The 16456-nt window shown below is 46.1% G+C and overlaps 1 protein-coding gene across 1 annotated transcript; it reads right to left on the bottom strand.

Annotated features, from left to right (window-relative positions):
* Positions 1–5692: 5692 nt before the first annotated feature.
* Positions 5693–14324, bottom strand: ZNF551 (zinc finger protein 551). Its single transcript, XM_054464610.2, has 3 exons — positions 14062–14324; positions 10926–11049; positions 5693–9829 (listed from the first exon to the last, which is right to left on the bottom strand). Exons 1-3 carry the CDS (start codon positions 14140–14142, stop codon positions 8022–8024), a joined length of 2013 nt encoding a protein of 670 aa, XP_054320585.1. The 5' UTR covers positions 14143–14324; the 3' UTR covers positions 5693–8021.
* Between the last annotated feature and the right edge of the window lie 2132 nt (positions 14325–16456).

Here is a 16456-nt window from a genome sequence, read left to right as displayed (position 1 = left end):
GCTTCTTAGAACCCCCTGACCCCACAGCTTCTACTTGGATGGAATTTTTGGAAGTACTGGCTGCAGAGTCCAGAGACCTCAGTGTGAATTTCTGAAGGACTCCTTCCCAAGGAAGTGACCTTGAGAAAGTCCCAAACAACCCCTGTCAAGGACGTGACTGACAACAGCTTCTCTAATGTTTGTCTCCCTTTCCAATTTAAGAAGAAATGGATGAAATCAAGTATGTGTCCCTAACCAATCACAGAGTAGGCCCTACTTGTAGTTAGCCTGCCTTCAGCTTCCTCAGGCCCACAGAATCCAATTAGGCACACCTAAAGCCTTCCTTTTTTTCTACTCAAGAATTCCAGCTGGGCGGCATGGTGGGACACACCAGGGACAGGGGCTGAGTGGGCTGGGGCAGGGCTGGGTTAGTGACTAGAGACCTTGGCCCTGCCTGCTCTCTTTTCCCTCCCTTCCTGTGTGATGGTCAGTGTCTGCCCCTCTTTGAACCTCAGTGGTTGATTAAACGAAGGGAAAAAGAGGCTGGGCTCTGTGGCTAACGCCTGTAATCCCAGCACTTTGGGAGGCCAAGGCCGGTGGATCACCTGAGGTCAGGAGTTTTGAGACCAGCCTGAACAACATGGAGAAACCCCATCTCTACTAAAAATACAAAATTAGTCGGGTGTGGTGGCACATGCCTGTGATCCAGCTACTCGGGAGGCTGAGGCAGGAGAATCGCTTGAACCTGGGAGGTGGAGGTTGCAGTGAGCCGAGATAGTGCCACTGCACTCCAGCCTGGGCAACAAGAAACTCCATCTCCAAAAGAAAAAAAAAAAAAAGGAATCCCGGCTGTGCACAGTGGCTCACATCTGTAATCTCAGCACTTTGGAAGGCCAAGGAGGGTAGATCACTTGAGGCCTGAAGTTTGAGACCAGCGTGGCCAACATGGCAAAACCCTGTCTCAACTAAAAATACAAAAATTAGCCAGGCATGGTGGTGTGCGCCTGTAGTGCCAACTGCTCAGGAGGCTGAGACGAGAATGGTTTGCACACTTCCCTGGATGCTGACAATCAAGACTACTACTTTCTTTTCTTTCTTTTTTTTTTTTTTTTGAGATGGAGTCTCCCTCTGTCACCCAGGCTGGAGTGCAATGGCGCAATTTCGGCTCACTGTAACCTCCGCCTCCCGGGTTTAAGCGATTCTCCTGCCTCAGCCTCCAGAGTAGCTGAGATGACAGGCGCGCACCACCACGCCCAGCTAATTTTTGTAGTTTTAGTAGAGATGGGGTTTCACCATGTTGGTCAGGCTGGTCTTGAAGTCCCAACCTCAGGTGATCCACCCACCTTGGCCTCCCAAAGTGCTGGAATTACAGGCGTGAGTCACAGCGCCTGGCCAAGACTACTGTTTTCATGTGGAGCTAATACTGACCCACTTCCTAAGGATTACCTCATTATTTATTCCTCCTTCCCCCCAAAAAGAGTAGAGAGGAATTATCATTCCTGGCTCTTAATGTATCTGCAGTTCAGAGAGGGCAAGCAACATCCATACACGACCACAGCTGCCAAGTGTGGGAAAATATTTTAAATAGCCAATTTTCAAGGCATGATAAATGTAAGTACTGGCAGCCAGCCTGCAAATGTAACAAACCGCATGGCTCATGCATCTAGAAGGTCACAATAGGTACACAGAATGTAGAGGAGGGGTCAGGCCATAAAAGGGAAGAATGTTTCATTATTGGAAATCAAAACTTAAGCAGGGAAGGGGACCAGGGTTTAACCTTATAAGGGGGATAATGAAACTTAGATGACATCTGGGAAGACTGTAACCTCATAGTACTGGACCAATGAGTAACTGGGAGAAGGGACTTGCGAGCGAGGAGATAAATTACCTGTTGTGACTACCCTAGATGTGCCTGCCTACACCAGACCCCTGATCTTGCAAGACTGTTATTGAAAGTCTCACTTTTGCTGTTCTTCGTGCCTTTTAGTCCATTCTTTGGGTTTGGATGGGTGAGTGTGTTTCTCACACAAGCAGCTGAGGTCTACACTGAACTGGGTTGGCTTGCCTTGGTCCCTTTATTCCTCTGACTGGAAATGCAGGAGACTCTGGACAGATTCCTCTCTGCCAAGTCTGCTAAGCCCAGAACATGAGTAACCACACTGGGACACTGCCACCTGGGGCCTCAAGTCCTTCTCCACAAACTTGCTTCCCATGGTCAGCATTGCCACTGCCTGAACACCTCTAACAGGGTCCCTGGTGTCACTCCAAACACATCACTCTCACAACCACATGCAATAATTCATTCCTAGGGTCCTTTCGGTCTTCCATCTAAACACCACCATAGGATGCTTCCTCCAGACTATACTGAACTGTCACTCAGTTATCAGTCACTACTGCAGACATTGGGAGAGAAGATGAAGAACTGAGAATGTCCAGTGTGACCATCGCGTGTCTCTGTACCCATGGCTTTCGCCTCCCAACCCCTCTAGCAGGTGTCCTTAGTCCCAACTGCTCCTCCCCAGCCCTGTGTAAAATCAATGACTGACAATGAGTACTAATCCCCAAGAGCGTTCCTTCTCCCACCTGTACTTGACCAACTACTGAAACTGGCTGAATCTGGCAGATCCCTCCTATAAAGCCCATAAACATCCTATTCTCCTGCCTAGGTCAAACCTGCTCACACGTGTATTTCCAGGTTGTGCTGGGGTATGAACCAGTTTCCTCATCAGTACATCATCTAGTATGCAGTGATGTGTGTAGGGAGTAGTATTATCACATCAGGTTGTGCCTGCCTCATCACAATCGGCCCACAGAGATAGTGCAATTGTGTTTGTGGCCCACACATCAGATTTTTTTTTTTTTTTTTTCTGAGACGGAGTTTTGCTCTGTTGCCCAGCCTGGGGTGCAATGGCGCAATCTCGGATCATTGTAGTCTCCGCCTCCCAGGTTCAAGTGATTCTCCTGCCTCAGCCTCCTGAGTAGCTGGGATTACAGGTGCGCACCACCACACCTGGCTAGTTTTTCTATTTTTAGTAGAGACGGGGTTTCACCATGTTGGCCAGGCTGGTCTCAAACTCCTGACCTTGTGATCTGTCCGCCTCGGCCTCCCAATGTGCTGGGACTACAGGCGTGAGCCCCGTGCCTGGCCCCACACATCAGATTTTTGGGTATTCCTAGCACATGTCTGTCCCACAAGTCTCTGTGGAGACTGCTATGGTGTGTCAGTATCTCCATCCCGTCTCACAGGTTCCTTGCGTGTTTTGCACATGCCTGTGTGTGTGTTTCAGGTTTGTCATACATCTTTTCTGTTGTGGATGTGGCATACACAAATGGCTCCAGGCTGTGCTAGGGGGTGTCAGTTTCCTCTATCTGTCAGTGTATGCCACAGATATATGTGTATCTTGCTAGGATGTGCTGTCACCACTGCACACCTGTCTCACAACCAGCACACACAATACCTGTAATGTTTATTTCCAGGCTGCTCAAGTTGTGGTAGCAAAAGACACACTGTGTTTCCAGGTTTGTTACCAACATAAACCTGTCCATTTGGAACAGATCTTAATCACTCATTTCATCAATATCTAGTATACAGGAAATACTGGGGAATGGGGGGCGGAGTGAGCGGTGAACACATTGAACAGAATCTGAGATTTAATAAGCCAAATCAACCATGTGGGAAGTTCTTTTTTTTTTTTGAGACGGAGTCTCGCTCTGTTGCCCAGGCTGGAGTGCAGTGGCAGGATCTCGGCTCACTGCAAGCTCCGCCTCTCGGGTTCACACCATTCTCCTGCCTCAGCCTTCCCAGTAGCTGGGACTACAGGCGCCCGCCACCGCGCCCACCTGGCTAATTTTTTGTATTTTTAGTAGAGACGGGGTTTCACCGTGGTCTCGATCTCCTGATCCCGTGATCCGCCCGCCTCGGCCTCCCAAAGTGCTGGGATTACAGGCGTGAGCCACCGTGCGCGGCACAATGTGGGAAGCTAATGGACAAGCAGTTTAGCAATGTTACATAAATATTAAAGAAGTAAGCAGTACGTATAGGTTAATAAACTCAAAGACACACCTACTAAACATCAAATATATTTTGTATGCTGATAGCAATCTGTCTTAAATAAGCAGCAGTTGATACAATTCAGTACTGTATATAAAACATCTATAATTTTGTACACATACACATTTTTATTTTGTATATTAATCTTATAGTTAGGAAAGGGTCTTTAAATTTTAGAAATGCAATCTGAAGACTTTATGCCTTTAATGAAATATCTGATTATAAATCCACATGGGGACAGATGAAACAAGAACCATGAATTGCTTGATAGTTTATGCTGGAAAAAAAAAAAAGAGAAAGAATGACCACAAAATGATAAATCCACCACTGCACTCCAGCCTGGGTGACAGAACGAGACCCTGTCTCAAAAAAAAAAAAAAAAAATGATAGAAGACTGGGAAAGGGTTCATCAGGTTTTATAATGATGTCTTCCATTTATGGACATATTTGTAAATAGCCCCTACAAAAGGCAGAATATGTCCTTCTATCGGTAATTTATATGTTGCAAAGGATAAATTGAAAAGGGCTGGAAGAAACATTTGGTTTTGGGAATGTAAGATGTATTAAAACATCAAAATATATATTTTAAAAATATACAACTGAATCCCTTCTAAGGTGAAGGATAAAAACCCATACAATTTAAGTGCATTGTATCTCAATAAAACTGTTTAAAAAACAAATATTTAAAACTTGCCACTTCCTGATCATTTTACTGTTTTATTGTCATCTTTATTCTTCTGGCTATCTGTGGATACTGTATCAGTGTATTGGAAACAGAATACAAAGGTGTGTTACCAGAAATTCTTCCCAACTCCAGGTTCAGTGACATCAATATGGCAGTTTGAAATTGACCACGGTGGCTGGGTGCGGTGGCTCACACCTGTAATCCCAGCACTTTGGGAGGCCAAGGCAGGAGGATCACAAAGTCAGGAGTTCGAGACCAGCTTGGCCAATATGGTGAAACTCTGTTTCTACTAAAAACGTAAAAATTAGCTGGGCATGGTGGTGGGCACCTGTAGTCCCAGCTACTCGGGAGGCTGAGGCAGGAGAATCATTTGAACCTGGGAGGCAGAGCTTGCAGTGAGCCGCGATTACACCACTGCACTCCAGCCTGGGTGACAGAGCGAGACTCTTGTCTCAAAAAAAAAAAAAAAAAAAAAAAGAAAAAACAAATTGGCCACGGCTGGGGCTGGAGAGTAGGAAAAATGCTTAAGGCCAGGAGTTAAAAGACTAGCCTGGGAGACCCCCTCTGTTCGCACACACGTGCACGCACACACACACACACATACATGCAAATTCTGGAATGGGTGGTGAGGAATTTTTAAAAGAAAATTTAATTTTACCGAAGAAGTTACACAGGTGGCAAATAAAAACATTAAAAAATGCTCAATATCATCAAGTTTTAGGGAAATGCAATGAAAACCACAGTGAGATACCACTATTCATACATTCAAAGAGCTAAAATAAAAAAGAGTAGCCACATGAAGCACTGGCAGGGATGTAAAGGAACTGGGACTCTCATACACCCTTGGTGGGACTACAATAGAACATCCATTTAGATCAAATTTGGCATTTCTTAAAATGTTAAACATTCACCTACATTGTAACTAAGACATTACAGTTTGAGTTATTAACACAAGGAAAATAAAACACATATCCCTATAAAGAAATGAATTCAAGTATTTACAACAGCTTTATTTGTAATATACAAAAATCTATAAATAATATAAATGTCCCTAAACACATGGATAAACACTGACTTATCCATAGAACAGCATAATACTCAGCAATACAAAGATTCATCATTTTTGAATCCCAAAATAATTATACAGCATGAAGAAAACAAGTATATATATATACACACATATACACATATGCATATATATGCGTATACGTATATGCGTATACGTATATGCGTACATATATATGTGTGTGTGTGTGTGTGTGTGTGTATGTATCTCAGTAAAAATTCCAGAAAATGCAAACTAAAGGAAATCAGTTGAACCGGAAGAGCTGGGGAAGGGAGAAAGATTATAAAAGGATACAAGGTAAATATATGGGTGACACATAAATTCATTTTTATGGTTGTGATGATGGTTTCATGGCTTTACCAAACTGTACACTTTGGATATGTGTACTTTGTTGCATGTCAGTTATACAAATTAGACCTTCAAAAAGCTTTAAAAAGTGGCTCAAAATTAAGAGCCTAGATGTTCCTTTTTTTTTTTTTTAAATCAGGGTGGCAACCTGATATGGACTTCACCATCTCTCTCTCTCCTCATGCCCTGAGAGAGGCAACCTTGCCTCAGGGGTAGCAAATTTTGGCAAGCAATGAAGGCTGTTGCCACCTGAATTAATAGGAATGTTGGCTGAGTCACAAAAGCCACATCCCTGGACTGCAGAAGATCCTTCTCTCTATTCTTGTTCTCCTACCTGCATAGCAATGGCCTTGAGGTGAACAGCCCAGACAGGATACAAGGAGCCACAAAACCTTTATAGACTATTTTCTTTTTTTTTTTGGAGACGGAGTCTCACTCTGTCGCCTGGGCTGGAGTGCAGTGGTGCAATCTCAGCTCACTGCAACTTCCGCCTTCTGGGTTCAAGCAATTCTCCTGCCTCAGCCTCCCAAGTGGCTGGGACTACAGGCGCATGCTGCCACGCCTGGCTAATTTTTTGTATTTTAGTAGACATGGGGTTTCACCATGTTGCCCAGGCTGGTCTTGAACTCCTGAGCTTGGGCAATCCACCCGCCTTGGCCTCCCAAAGTGTTAGGATTACACCATGCCCGGCCAGACTATTTTCTGATAATGATCTCAGCGATAGTAAACAGAAGATCCTGAGAATTTCTGTATGCACTGATCCTACACAACTATATTCACTGGAAAATTTATAGATGAACTTTAGAAGAGTCATTCCATCTAATTTACTGCAGTCTTCTCCACTCCCCATTTACCTGGAGTTTCTGTCCCAATTACAGTTGCACCTGTAATTTCACCTCTACACCTATAGTCTGACAACAAATGGCACCAGCGTACACTGACTTATATGCCATGGCACATGGCTCCCTTGCAGGACCTGGGAAACAGATTCCCCTCACCAGTGCTAGGAATTATGTGGATCTCTTGTGGACAACTGAACAAAATTCACGTTCACAGAAGCACTGGGGATTGTCACAACTGCCTCCTTTTCATGGTGACCTCTGACCTGACAAAGATGGCACCAGGCCACAGTACAGGAACACAAAGCCTGGCAGTCTTTACTTTGAGGCCTTGGGCAGCAGGCCAATTAGACCAATACAGAACAAAGAGCTGTCTTCTGCCATCACATTGTCCCTTCTGAGTACAGAAAGTTTGAGATCTCCACAAAATCTCTTCACCCCTTCATGCTGACATCACTATTCTGCTTACAAGTCATTCTATGCAATGAATAGAACATGCAAGATTAAAGGTGCATAAATTTTTTTAAAACCTTTATAAAAACATTATAAATTAGAGCAATGTGCACCAAGCAGTTTCCAGGCTGGTGAATCAGAATGGAAAAATTCATTACAAGCAACATGTGAGACCGACAATGTTCCTTAAAAAGGTAATCCTTCTTAGAAAGCTGACAGCACAACTCAGATTCTCTGGACCACAGCTGGGTCAGGTCTATACTCTAAAGTCAGAGAAAAGACATGAAGACCCCCTACATGCTTGGGCTATTAATAATTTCCCCAAGCAAATGGGAGAGTACAGAGGTTTGCTTCTCTGAGCACTGTGGGGAAGTGACTCATGCTCATGGTGTGCACCTGCCAGGTGGTAGGGGTGAAATGTGAAATGGCTTCAGCCTCAGAAATTGGCAGTGACATAAATCAGGCTATAGGCCTCGGCAGATTAGAAATTACAATGAACTCCCTCCGAGCTTCCCACATACCTGAAACTTATGAAGAATACCCCACTGTGGATGCTCAAAGTTTAAATTTACAAAGATGGCTACCACAGTCTCTTCACATTTAAGGCCTTTCTTCAGTGTGAACTCTCCGATGTCGAATGAGGTTAGATTTGCGGCTAAAGGATTTCCCACATTCACTGCATTCATAAGGCCTTTCTCCAGTGTGAACTCTTTGGTGCTGAATAAGGTCTGATTTGTGGGTAAAGGGCTTCCCACACTGACTGCACTCATAAGGTCTTTCTCCAGTGTGACCTCTCTGGTGTTGAATGAGGCTAGAGCTCTGGCTAAAGGATTTCCCACATTCACTACATTCATAAGGCCTTTCTCCAGTGTGAACTCTCTGGTGTTGAATGAGGCTAGCACTTTGGCTAAAAGACTTTCCACATTCACTACATTCATAAGGCCTTTCTCCAGTATGAAGTCTCCGGTGCTGAATGAGGCCAGAGCGCTGTCTAAAAGATTTGCCGCATTCGCTGCACTCATAAGGTCTTGTGCCAGTATGAATTCTCCGGTGTTGAATGAGGTCAGATTTGCGGGTAAAGGATTTTCCACATTCACTGCATTCATAAGGTCTTTCTCCAGTGTGAACTCTTTGGTGTTGAATCAGGATAAATTTGCGGCTAAAGGATTTCTCACATTCACTGCACTCATAAGGCCTATCACCAGTGTGAATGCTGCGGTGTCGAATGAGGTTAGAGAATTGTCTAAAGGATTTCCCACATTCTCTGCACTCATAAGGTCTTTCTCCACTGTGAATTCTCTGGTGTTGAATGAGTTCCGATTTGCAGCTAAAAGATTTCCCACAATCACTGCACTGATAAGGCATTTCTCCAGTGTGAACTCTTCTATGTCGAATGAGATTGAAGATTTGTCTGAAGGATTTCCCACATTCACAGCACTGATAAGGCCTTTCTCCAGAGTGAACTCTCTGGTGTCGAAAAAGGCTAGAGCTTTGTCTAAAGGATTTCCCGCACTCGCCACATTCATAAGGCCTTTCTCCAGTGTGAACTCTCTGGTGTTCAATGAGGTTAGATTTGTAGCTAAAGGTTTTCCTACATTCAACACACTCATGACGCACTCCTCCAGTGTGACGTCTCTGGTGGTGAATGAATTCAGACTTATGAATAAAGGCTTTCTCACGATCAATGCATTCATAAGGCCTTTCTCCAGTGTGAATTATCTTGTGTAAGATTAGGTGGCACTTTTTGCTAAAGGATTCCTCACATTCACTACACTCAAACGTCTTTTGTCCAGTGTGAATTTGCTGGTGCTGAACAAGTGTGTTCTTGCAGGTGAAGGCTTTCTCACATTTGCTACACTCATAAAGCCCTTCTTCAGAGCAGACACTCTGATGCTGAACAAGTGTGTGTTTGTGGCTTAAAGCTTTTCTGTATTCACCCCACTTGTAATAACTTTTTGCATTGAAAAATGCCTGTATATGCTTGCTGCTGCTACTGTGTGGCTCCTCACCACTGGGAGTGGCTTTGTGTTGGAGTAGGTCCATGGAGGCTGGGAAGTCCTCCCCACAGGTGAAATAATTCAACACATGGAATCTGCAGCCGGTCACAAATGTAGCCTCATTCACCTTCCTTTTCCAGGGCTCTTTTTCATTGTAATGCTTTTGATGCTGGTGAAGGTCAGCACTGAAGCAGAAGCCTCTCATGCTTGTGCTACTCAAGTATGACTTTTGCACAGGGGATGTGGTTTGGTGCTCAGCCACAGGCAAAATGTCTTTCAAGACTGGGACACACATCTTAATCTCACTGAGGTGAGTTTTCTGGGTGAGTGTATTGCCCTTAGAAGTCCTGACCTGTATAGATACACTCTGCTCAGAAGCTATCGCCTCATTCTCTGTTCCATGGCAATAACCTGAAAGCAGAGAAATGCTGATGAAACGCATGCCGACTTTCATGGAAGGGGAAAGATGTATCACAGAAATGTGTGAGACACAATAACTGAGTGCATGGAACTGTTCTGAGAACAACGGAACTGGGGAGGAATAGGCTGGTTTGAAGAACTGGGCTTTTTAAGATTTTAGAGATGTCATCTCATCATGCAAAGGACACAAGGATGAGGTATAGCACAGGAGGAGAAGAAGGGTCTCCAACTCACTCTCTGCCAAAGCCCTCAGCAGGGCTTTGTCAGCTAGTGACGTATGTGCTGTGCAGAAGACTGCTGTTGTCCAGTCCTAGGAAAATCCAATTGAAACTTGGTAGCTGGTGATCAAGGAGGACTATTTGAGGCTGTTGTGCATACCTCACAACACAGTGAGTCAAGACTGAAGAACACTGAAAAGAAGTGAGCTGTGGAGAGGAACAAGTGACACACTGAGACCACGAGGGTGGAGGTAGCCAAACGCTGGAAGTGACAGATGAAACAACAATTCGGCACAGTATTGTATAGGGAAGTAGAAGTAGAAACGAGGTATGGCCAGTGGCACTTGCACCAAAATGCTGCTGGACACATCACAGGTTCCTGATATGATTGTAATACAACCATGATGTCATGCCCTTCCCCAGCTGCCACTCACTGGGGCCAGGCCTCCTCTGAGACCATCTTGCTTTGTTCACTCTGTGAAGCAACTAGGGCTCTCCCTGCAGCCCTCATTGTGCTACCACATAACACATGAATGATGTAAGTCTTAAGGAAAGAGAGAACAAGGGAGTGACCAGCACTCACAAAAAACACTCAAAGGAGAGTCTTGTAAAAAGAGCTCCATAGTTCATGTAAGTAGTAACTATGACAATGCCTGCAATTTCTGATATAGGTGGACATAAGGAAATGGCAGCTAGAGGAAAAGGGCAGAAACTGGGCCACAAGGTACCAAGAATCTGTACACAGTCATCCTGACAGGGAGAAGACAAGAAAAATAAGATCCACTAGGCTGACAGTAAGACTCCTGAGACAGAGGTAACTCTGGGGTCAAAAAGAAAAGCAGACACTGGGAGGGATGCTAGGACCTTACCCAGGGATGTTACATGTGCAAAGTTCTCCAGCATCACATCGCAGTACAGGAACCTCTGAGACTCATCAAGGAGCTCCCACTCTTCTTGGGAGAAATAAATGGCCACATCCTCAAAGGTCATACCCTGTCACAGCAGGAATAGTTCAATCCATGATCAGACCAGGAGTTCATTATCCTCTTGCCCCCAACATCCATCCCCGGGTCACCCTATTGCCCACCTCAGCGGAGATAACCAGCCACAGTGCCACCGATGCCTACTCTCTCCCCACAGTTCCACTGATACTGAGTCCTCGAATAGCAACAACAGGCCTGTGAACAGATAGATGCTATCTAAGCTCTGGGCTTGGCAAGTAGGCTATACTTCTCGTTACTCACAAACACCAGCTAGAGAGAGAACTGGCCATAGACAGGGTGTGAGTGATCTGACGTTTGTCTTGTCAGGCAATACCCTTGAAGTCCCCAAGATTGATCTTCCAAGACACAACTAACATGGGCTTATCCTTTACCCCTCTGACTCCAGTTCACCCATATGGCCCTCAGTTTATTCTCTCTCTTCTCATGTACATCACTCTTTGACCCACACCTGTCTCACACAGCTGCATTCCCACAGCCACAACCTCAAAGGTCACACAGCTTTTCCATGATTGGGACAGTTCATTCCATTATCAGTACCTCTCCTAGGACCCCAAATTCATCCCTGCTGCATCTATACCCTGTTCATCCTCCTCTCCATCTTCTCATTTGAAAGAATACAACAGGGCCTGGTGACACTGATGCCCCCTCTCTCCTTATGGTCCCATTGGTCATTGTGTTCTCCCACAGCAACAACAGGCAGGTGGGCAAGTATCTAAGCTCTCAGCCTGCCATGCAAGGAACCATACACTCTTGTAAGGAAACTCTCCTGGAAGACAACAGACCACGGCTCCCTAACACAACCAAGGGTCTTGGTTCATACTTCACCCTTGTGTCAATGCCAAGGAGCCACCACTTCACATTCTTGTCTCCACGTGCACATCACTCTACCACACCTCTCTCACAGTGTCACTCCCACAGCCACAGCTTACTCCCTGCCTCATACCATGAGCGTCAACTTGGCCTCCCAACTGGTTACTCAGCACATGGGGCCCAGAGAGTGGTTGGCAAATTCAAATATGGTTCAGTACTATCCCAGATCTCTAACTGTGCCTAAAGTTAGGGGCAGCCTCAAGTCATACCATGAAGGCCTTTCTACCTGACTATTCCTTGCTTCAACCTCACCCATCAAGAATCACCTGTGGATCTCAGATAACCAAGGCCTCTTCCACTTCTAGGCTGTGATTGCTGTCCCCCCACCAGTCACAGCCTTCCTCTCTCCAACTACCACTAATTCAAGGTCCAACCCCAGTGGCTCTCTACCCCGGGCCCATTGAGTCCCACAGATGGCCAATTATGCCCCTAAGATAACGTGACAGCCTGAATGAAACTTCCCAGATCCCACCAAGAGTTAATATAAAACCCTGGTGAGTCTGCAGAGAGGTGAATACGCACCAGTCCTAGCATCATCCTGTCTAACTCCTATGCCTCTACATTCATCTCATGTCTACTCACCCCTGAGAAGCCTTGGCCACATGCTAGATCATAATCTCTGTAAGACCCTCACCATGAACACTTCTGTCCAAGACCTGTGTTGCAACACCTCACACAACCGGGGCTCACGCAGGAGACCAGTCCTTGACCTTCCCCTCCCCTTCCTTGACAACTGTTATTATCATTGTGAGCAGACTTCCCCTCTACTAAATGTGATCCACAGATCCACCCCGGCCCACAGATTGTCCACTACCTTTTGGAAAAGCCTCCATTCTGAATCTCTCCTCACTGTTCCCGACCTACAGTTCCAGCAGCCTATGAACCATTCTCTGAAAGCTCTCATACTCGTAGCAGGTCAAAAATAAAACTTCTGATATCCCAAATGAAAACTACTCCTACTATGGACTTCCCCATCTTAGCTGATGGAGCTTCCACACTTCTAACTGCCAAAATAAAACCTTTGAGTCATCCCTGACTCCACTCTCATTCTCAAAACTAAAAATTCAGGCAGCCCTACTTAAAAAATGAATCCAGAATCCAACTGCTTCTCGCATCTTCACAGCCACCATTTTGGCCCAGTTACTATCACATTCACCTGGCCTATCCCAGTAGTCTCCTCCCAGGTCTCCCCACCTCATCCTTCAGTCGGCTTCCCATGCTGCAGCCACAGGGAGCCTAATAAGACCTGAACCAGATCACCTCCCTCTTCCACTCCAAACCTCCCACTGTTACTATTAAGTAACGAATGGACAACTCAACTTCTCAGGGAACCATTCCGGGTCTGACTTCTACCACATTGCTCCTTGTTCGCATGAGAAGAAAATAATTGTAGGTTCCTGAACAATCTCAGCCTCCTCTCCAAACTTAGCATATACTGGTAACTTTGCCTTGGACAACCTTCTACATCTCCTTTCGCCCGGCTGCCAACAGCTTCATATAATCTAACCTGGACTTAAGACTCTGGGCTTTGTATTTGCTCAAAGTCTCAGGGCCCAAGGCTAGACGAGTGGCGAGGCTCAGGTCGCCCAATGACCCTGGTCCAGTTTTGGAGTCAGGTGGCCTGGGCTGGCTGCATTATCTCCGCACCTCAGTCCTCAGTGCTGACTTCACCAGCTGCGTGAGCTTGGACAAGAACTCAGTCTTCCTATGCCTAACTACTATTACCTCTCTTCAACCTGTTCTTCCCCTGAGCAACTTTTGGATAGCTTTAGGAAATCCTAGCCCAGTGTCCCTATCTGTTCACAAATCTCAAAGGCTGCCAGTGTCCTCAGAATAGTCAAATTTCTCAGGTGCAACTCTGCCTCACTCTATGTTCCTGCAGACCCGAGATGGACCCCAGGCTCCTGAATCCCCCCCAGCTTAGTTGCAGCTCCAAGTTCTGCACGCGCCAGTCCCCCGCCCGTCACATTTCCGTACACATTGGGCGTCAGAAACGGGTCCCATCCACAAGCGCCTTCTTGTCCAGGGCACTGGGGCCTGGGCTGCAGGGCTGTGAGCAGGCATCCCTCACTGGGCCTTAGGGCTTCTGCTGGGGGAGGGTAGGCGAGACCCCGGAGGACGCACAACTCACCTGAGCCGAGTCCCTCAGCGCGACTGCCGCCATTGAGCTCCGTGGACTAGGCGGGGAACGGCGGCCGACCGGGGCGGGCATTCGAACACAACAGTCCCTATCCTGGGCCTGGCACAGCTCACTCGAGGTGGCGTCGCAGAACCTCTGGCCCACTTTCGCGCCTTCTCTGTCCCGTCCCTCAGTCGCGACCTCCGCTGCAGAGACTGGCGGGGTGGACAGACAGGAGACAGGCCAAAATGACCGCCACGAGGAGGACGCCGGAAGTTCCGGCCCGTCGAGCTGCGCATGCGCGGAAGTGCCCCTATCCTGGGCTGTCATTGGCTCAACTCCGCCGCCGTTTAGCGCTCTGCACTCTGGATAATGTAGTTTCCAAAACGCCACAGAGCTCTTCGGAGTGTATCCACTGCTTTGACCTCTGCGAACTTGTATTCTGAAGTGCTGTGCCCTGTGCAGGGAAATGGCTACTTCGGCCTCTAGGGGAGAAGGAGGTATTTACCCCTTATTAAAGGGGCTTTTCCCAGATTTCTGGGAAGTGTTTTCCGTAACTGATCACTTAAGTGTTTAGAGACATTATTTCAGACTCCACGAAGCTCAGGGTGCCCTTAGAGGCAAAAAAATTTTATTTCAGGGGGTTGGCCGCAGTGGCTCACGCCTGTAATCCCAGCACTTTAGAAGGCCGAGGCGGGCGTATCACCTGAGGTCAGGAGTTCAAGACCAGGCTGGCCAACATGGCGAAACCCCATCTCTACTAAAAATACAAAAATTAGTCGGGCGGGCCGGGCGCAGTGGTTCACGCCTGTAATCCCTGCACTTTGAGAGGCCGAGGTGGGTGGATCACGCGGTCAGGAGTTCGAGACCAGCCTGGCCAACATGGTGAAACCCTGTCTCTACTAAAAATACAAAAATTAGCCGGGCATGGTGGCGAGCGCCTGTAATCCCAGTACTTGGGAGGCTGAGGCAGGAGAATCGTTTGAACCTGGGAGGCAGAGGTTGCAGTGAGTCGAGATTGCGCCATTGCACTCCAGCCTGGGCGACAGGGGGAGACTCCATCTCCAAAAAAAAAAAAATTTGGATTTTGGAGCATTTTGGATTTTAGATTTTTGGCTCAGGGATGTTCAACCTGTATTTTGTTCTTATTAAATAGGTTTCTCTTTCACTTTGTTATTGTTTGATATACTAAAGTTTTAATTTTCATGAAGTCTAATTGGTCTATTTTTCTTTTGTCACATGTGTTTGGTGTCAAATCCAAGAAATTATGGCCAAATTCAATGTCATAAAACTTTCACCCTATATTTTCTTTTAAGTGTTTTATAGTTTTGGGTCTTATGTTTAGGTTTTTAGTCCATTTTGAGTTCATTTGTGTTTTTGGTGTTAGGTAAGGGTTCACCTTCATTCCTTAGCATGTGAATATTTAGTTTTCCCAGCATCATTTGCTGAAAAGATCGTCGTTTCCCCATTGAGTGGTCTTGGTAGCCTTGTTGAGATCATTTGACCATATACATTACTATTGTAAATGTTATTGTTTTCTTAATTTCCTTTTCAGATTTTTCATTGTTAGTGTATGGAAAGGCATATGAGTTTTACATGTTGACTTTTGCATGTTGACTTTGAATTCAGCTACACAGGTGAATTTGTTTATCAGTTCTTTTTTTTTTTTTTTTTTCTTCCAGACGGAGTCTCACTCTGTCGCCCAGGCTAGAGTACAATGGCTTGATCTCGGCTCACCACAACTTCCACCTCCTGGGTTCAAGCAATTCTTCTGCCTCAGCCTCCCAAGTAGCTGGGACTACAGGCGCCAGCCACCATGCCCGGCTAATTTCTGTATTTTCAGTAGAGAGAGGGTTTTACCATGTTCGCCAGGCTGGTCTTGAACTCCTGACCTCAGGTGAGCCACTGTGCCTGGGCTTTTTTTTTTTTTTTTCTTGAGACAGTGTCTTGCTCTGTTGCCCAGGGTGGAGTGCAGTGGCGCGATCTGAGCTCACTGCAACCTCTGCCTCCCGGGTTCAAGCGATTCTCCTGCCTCAGCCTCCCGAGTAGCTGGGGTTACAAACATGCACCACCATGCCCAGCTAATTTTTGTATTTTTAAATTAATCAAAGTTGCCAGCAAAAAAAAAAAAAAAATTATTAATTCCTCCCTTAGAAGTTACAATAAACATCTTTTAAAAATTTTTTTGAGCCTGTCACCCAGGCTGGAGTGCAGTGGTCTGATCTCAGCTCACTGCAACCTCTGCCTTCCAGGCTCAAGTGATCCTCTCATCTCAGCCTCCCAAATAGCTGGGATTACAGATGCATGTCGCCAAACCCAGCTAATTGTTTTTTTGTATTTTTTGTACAGATGAGGTTTTGCCTTGGTGCTCAGGCTGGTCTCAAACTCCTGGACTCAAGTGATCTGC

This window comes from Pongo pygmaeus, chromosome 20 (genome assembly GCF_028885625.2).
Source record: "Pongo pygmaeus isolate AG05252 chromosome 20, NHGRI_mPonPyg2-v2.0_pri, whole genome shotgun sequence".
Classification (NCBI taxonomy): Eukaryota; Metazoa; Chordata; class Mammalia; order Primates; family Hominidae; genus Pongo; species Pongo pygmaeus.
Note: the sequence above shows the minus strand (reverse complement) of the source record. Positions and strands in the feature narration are given on the sequence as shown.